General features: G+C 40.1%; 1 protein-coding gene across 1 annotated transcript in view; it reads left to right on the forward strand.

The window, feature by feature from the left end:
- The window catches only part of SHLD1 (shieldin complex subunit 1), a 57,380-nt gene extending 52,791 nt beyond the window's left edge, over positions 1–4,589 (forward strand). The window contains exon 3 of the mRNA XM_063441495.1: positions 3,238–4,589. Within this exon, the coding sequence (XP_063297565.1) occupies positions 3,238–3,599 (362 nt within the window). The 3' untranslated portion in view covers positions 3,600–4,589. The remainder of the gene's footprint in view (positions 1–3,237) is intronic.
- The last annotated feature ends 1,411 nt before the right edge of the window (positions 4,590–6,000 follow it).

Raw genomic sequence — 6,000 nt, forward strand, 5'->3', positions numbered from 1 at the left:
GATTACTCATAAGTAAACAGCTGCAGTCTTTTCCTATGTCTGTTTTTGTTGGTAACATACTTAATCAATACTTTAAAATCAAGAGAAATAAAGATTAAAGGGACACTCCAGGCACCCAGACCACTTCTGCTCATTGGAGTGGTCTGGGTGCCAACTCCCACTACCCTTAACCCTGCAAGTGTAATTATTGCAGTTTTTTTATAAACTGCAATAATTACCTTGCAGGGTTAGGTCCTCCCCTAGTGGCTGTCTACTAGACAGCCACTAGAGGTCACTTCCTGCATCATAGCACAGATTATCTGTGCTAGAGCGTCGCTGGACGTCCTCACGCTGTGTGAGGACCTCCAGCGTCGCTCTATTCCCCATAGGGAAGCATTGAAATTCATTTTCAATGCTTTCCTATGGGGAGCGCCAATGCGCATGCGCGGCATAGCCGCGCATGCGCATTAGGTCTCCTCGGCCGGTGGGCGGGTCAGTCTCGCCCACCGGCCGACGGAGGAAGAAGGTGGAGCGGCGGGGGAGGAGCAGACAGCGACGTGGGGCATGTCGCTGCCTGAGGTAAGTGACTGAAGGGGTTTTCACCCCTTCAGCAACTGGGGATTGGGGGAGGGAGGGAGAGGGAACCTCCAGTGCCAGGAAAACAGATTTCCTGGCACTGGAGTTTCCCTTTAAGTATATTTATTAAATCTGATGTCTGCATTAAAGTGGACTTAAATGCTTAAAAGAACACTATAGTCACCAGAACAACTACAGCATATTGTATTTGTCCTTGTGAGTTTAATCATTACCTGCAGGCATTTTCATGTTTACAGTGTTTACATTGCCTCCTAGGGATAACTCCCCAGATGGATGTGCTTTTTGGGGCAGTGCTGCACAGTGTTACCGACATTCAGTGTCTCCACGCTCTGCATGGAGATGCTGAAATGCAGATTGGCTAATCAGGCGTTTGGCCCTGTCCCGCCTCCTTGCCAATTTTGTAGCAAATATCGTGAAGGAAGTCTGCACGAGAACGAGGGTTCCTTAGATAGTTAAGAAGAGCACATTTAGAAATAGACACAGCCTAGACAATTGGGAATGAGTAAGAGGGTTGTAATGTCTCCAGAGCAGAGAGATTGCAGGACTTGATTGTTGAACGTTTTAGTGGAGTGTGGATTCTAGGAGCAGTTGAAGGAGGAGTAACCAGGAATATTTGTTGGTGAAAGGATAATGTTCTAGAGTTTTGTATGTGGTGGCAGTCTGGCAGTGGAGTGGAAGATACCAGAATTGGTCACCATCGCTTTCTAATCTCGATCGGGCTCACTGCTGTCTACAAATCCTAGGGACAAAGACATTTCTTCAATTTTGTATTTATTTGTTTTCTGAATATATGGTTGATGTGTGAATATATTGTTGCTATACGTTGCTATTGTTTATGTATTTAGTATTCGTAAAACAGGATGAATCTGCTGTAGTAAAAGTGTCCCTGAAATTGGCTGACATTTTGGCGTTTGTCAGTGTATGAGTCATAGTGTCTTCTGCCAGACATTTTTCTTCACTCAAAGGACAAGTGGCTGTCTTTCTGATTAGATCTAATTTCTCTCTCTCTCTCTCTCTCTCTCTCTCTCTCTCTCTCTCTCTCTGTTCATTTGTCATTACAGAGAAAGAACTCTGTGCTCTTTGAAATGTCTTAGAATACTTTGAAATACCCTTATAGTGTACAATTATTGCTACAATTTAGTTTAAACACTAAAAAGCATCCAAATCCTATTTTTCATTTGCTGAAGGCATGTAAAAATATCGCAGTGAAAACTTTTTTGTTTTCCGAATCATTAGTTCAAGGTTATTCCGCTCGTGTAATGGTGATTCTTTTTCATTTAGCCTTGAAAATGTATTCTGTAATTTAAATAATGGAACAAAACTCAAATGGCCTCTAGAACGAATGACAAAAACAATGTGTGGGAATGGGGATGTTCTTTTGATCTTCTTAACAAAAGTGAAACTTATTTGCATTTCATCTGGTTTTTCCTTTGTAAAATGTTTGCTGCTCTGTGATGTATCATTGTAATGAAAGGATAAATGGAGCGAACTAGCCACTTTTGAGAAATAGCTCAAATTAAAAAAGCATTTGTTATAGCTCCATGCGCTACCCACACAAACAAATCCGTAAAATAAAATATGTGATGCTAGAATTTTGATGGTGGTGTAGTTCTGACTAAATTAACCTGGACAATGTATTTGGTTTGCCTGACAGAAACACAAATGTGCATACCTGTAGCCACTTGTCCCCTATGATTGGATATGCTTTGTGAGGTCATCATATGATGTCATTGTTACCGAATAAGTGATGGTGAAACATGTTTTTTCTTGTATATGTTTGTATTCTGAAAAATGAGTTTTTTTGTGTTTTTTTTTTAATTAATTTTTTTATTAAATACTTGGCTCTGTTTGCATAGTATGTTATTGATCACTTTATAGTATCCCTCCCAACTGTCTTGGATTAGTCATGGGTGCTCGCATTGTTGGACTGTTCAACACAAACTCATCCTGCCCCCTCCTGTCCTAATATCAGAACTCCCAATGTTGGAGGCATGCCTACAGGAAACTTAGAAATATGCATATATTTTTTAATGTAATAATCATTTCATCAAGTTTTAACCCCTTAAGGACCAAACTTCTGGAATAAAAGGGAATCATGACGTGTCAGACATGTCATGTGTCCTTAAGGGGTTAAAAGGAAGCAGATTTTTTTGAAAATGGAGTATACGCTATCGCAGGATCCTTCAGCCATATACATGCGCCTTTGGTCGGACAGTGTTTGAAAGTCAACAGATTTTCTCTATGATCTCAAAGATGCAGGGACGACTATATAGACTTGGTTTTAAAACCCTGTCTGACCCAAGGTGTATGTATATAGATCCTGTCGTATACTAAAAGCAGGTAAGAATTATTCAAATATTTTACATATACCTCATTAAAAAAAAATGATGGAATGACTATTATATATAACCGTTTGAGGTGACTGTTGTCCTATTAGATTCTTTTACATTTAAATTCTCTCTGCACCCGAATTCAACACTACGCCGCATAGCTCTATTGTGATGTCATTTCCTGTTCACGTACAGGGTGTTGGTCCCACAAGTGATTGTTTTAGGTATACTATATTCTTGTCACTAGTGATAACGTTCAGTATACTGTGTGTTTGAAAATATTAAAATCGGCTCCATGTTTGCTGAAATTGTTAATCCTTTTTTTTTTCAGATTCATCAACATTGAAAAATAAAGAAACCGTGGCAGATGACGACAGACAGTTTCTTGAAACTATGGACTCTTTTTATGAATTGAATTGTCAGGACAAATGCAATCAAAAAGAAGTTACAGTCTCACAGCAACTCTCTGCGAAAATATCAGACTTGCGAGTAAAGAATCATATGTATGCACTGCGTAGCTTTCAGATGGCAAGAGTTATTCTAAATCGAGATGGAACAAATGTTTTAAGAAACCCTTCTAAAGATACTCCCTTCTCATCACAAAAGGACGAACAGCTAATTGTGAATAAAAGACCCATACCGGGGATTTCAGAAGATGTTGCTAATTTTATCATACATAACAATAAAACATAATTGGTTGTTTTACAAATACTCTATTTGATGTCAGTGGAACAAGGTTATAAACCTTCATTGGACATTCCAGAAAAGTGATTATATCAACCTCAATTAAACCCCTGGCCCATTTTCCGACTGCGGAGTCTGCCCACTGGTATACCCCCGATGGTGCCATCTGCACCCTGCACACTGTGCCAAAGCAGATCCACCTCTTCTCCTTGAAACCATGTGAAAGAAGAGCATGTCAACGTCACAACGAAATGTGACATGGCGTTGCATGCCTCCATGCATCTCCAGGTCCTCCACTGTCCAGCCGCGGCCATCGCAACACACACTGACAGACACACACAGTCACTGACAGACACACACAGTCACTGACAGACACACACAGTCACTGACAGACACACACAGTCACTGACAGACACGCTCACTGACAGACACACATATTTATACAGTCTTGCACACACTCACAAATCATTTTATTTATTGCTGTCACTCCCTACCTTTGGGAGCTGGTTTGGGGCTTCTCCCTGGGGTCGTGTGGGGATCTTCTCTCTGGTGGTCTCCCTCCCTGCTCCCTCACGCTCATAGTTTAGTGATGCTGGGCTGGAATGACGTCCTATTCTCGCTCCCGGAATCACCACAGAGGGCGTGTGTGAGCAGTGAGGAGCAAGAAGAACAGACTGTTCTCCCTCATTGCGCCTGCAATGTGGGGAGAGCAGGTGCCTATTTGTCTCAACAGTAATCACTGCTCCGGGGACACCCCTAGGTGGCAAGCTGTCTACCACTTGGGCCCTCTGTTACACTCCATCTACTAGCGGACTACTTATTCTCATCAGGATAGTTGCTGTCATCTTACCTATAGCATGTTATTAACCACATACATAAAGTGGATTGTCATCTATTTAACCCTTAAGAATGCTGACATATTTACACAAAGTCAGGCTTCAAATAACAAAGTGCCTGGAGTCTGTATGTGCAATAAAAGACTGCACTTGTGGAGTTTAACCCCTGTGCTGCTGGATGTGTCATTGTCATTGTTTGTTAATGCAAATGTATATTGTGTTGCATTTTTGTCCTTCCTGTTCACCACATATCTCCAACTCCCTTTGTGTCTTTTTACCCAAACTACCTCCTTGTGTCTCTCTCAAGGCCTAGCATACCTTCCACCTACCCGGATTTTAGTGTGTCCAAGTGGGACTGTCCTCGAGATGTAGAACACAGAAACATACCTACGCATTATCATCCAATATAAATGTTTCACAATGCTAATTGGTGTGTTAAGAAAATAATACCATCACAGGGTTCTGGATACATTCACAAACCATTCAAATGTCCGTCTTGTGGTTTATTCTGACTCCTGAACCGCTCACTGGCATTATTTCCCATAATTTTCTAATACACTCCCTCTCTCAGTCTGCACCTTTTTGGTATAAACATTGTTTAAATGCTTTCCGAACTGTCTATCTCTATGTAATTATATAAAGCTTTCATGGTTTCCGTGGCTAGACGTGGGATATAAAAGGGTGATAGAGTGTTGAAAAGGCATTTGAAATGACTCTGCAGGTATGAGATGATTGAAAGCCAGCACAATGCAAGTGAATGACACAGATGGGAAAACAAAGTGTCCCTTAAATAATAAATGTATCCGGGCCAGCTGCACGTCAATACAATATATATATATTAATTATTCTTCTTTAGCTACAGGTTAGTAAGATTGATCTCCTGGACCATCTCCTACAGACCATTAAAATGTACATCTAATAGTTAGAATGTCCCACTACCAGGTAACAATCTATGTCCAGTTGATCACTTGTCAGAATGGTGGTATTGGAGAAACCAGATAACTCTGTTGCCTGGAACCTGAAAGATGTTTCTTATGATCAGTATATATTCAGCACGTTTCGCATTTGGAGATTAAAAATTGTGTTTATCGTTTTTTTGTTTTATTTTTCCTCCTACTTCTTGTTAAAATGCTATTTCTGTCTTTTCTTTCGGTCTCATTAAAATGTTATCTTTTTTATCTCCGAGTAGGCAAGAGTCTTTATGTCGGAAGGAACTGATCTTTCTATACATACATACATTCAAATCTGTGTTTAAATACAGCTGTATGTTGTGTAGTTCGTTGCAGGTTTTAGAATAGTCCGTCCGCATGTAATCAATACCTGGAGGTGATTAGTGTACACAGCTCTCCAGGGGAGAATAAAACATCTGGAATTTTTCATAAACCGTTGTTGATTCCGATTACTGATGAGAGCCCAGAATAAAAATCTATATATAATACTGTATATTTTTAATCCATAAAAATTTACATTATTACGTGTTACTTTTATTTGTTTTATAATTAACATATGAGTAGCTGAGAATTTAAAGTGGATTTGAGATTTTAGGACCATGTAGAAGTCCTAAAAACGCGGGT

This window comes from Pelobates fuscus, chromosome 2, assembly GCF_036172605.1.
Source record: "Pelobates fuscus isolate aPelFus1 chromosome 2, aPelFus1.pri, whole genome shotgun sequence".
Lineage (NCBI taxonomy): Eukaryota > Metazoa > Chordata > Amphibia > Anura > Pelobatidae > Pelobates > Pelobates fuscus.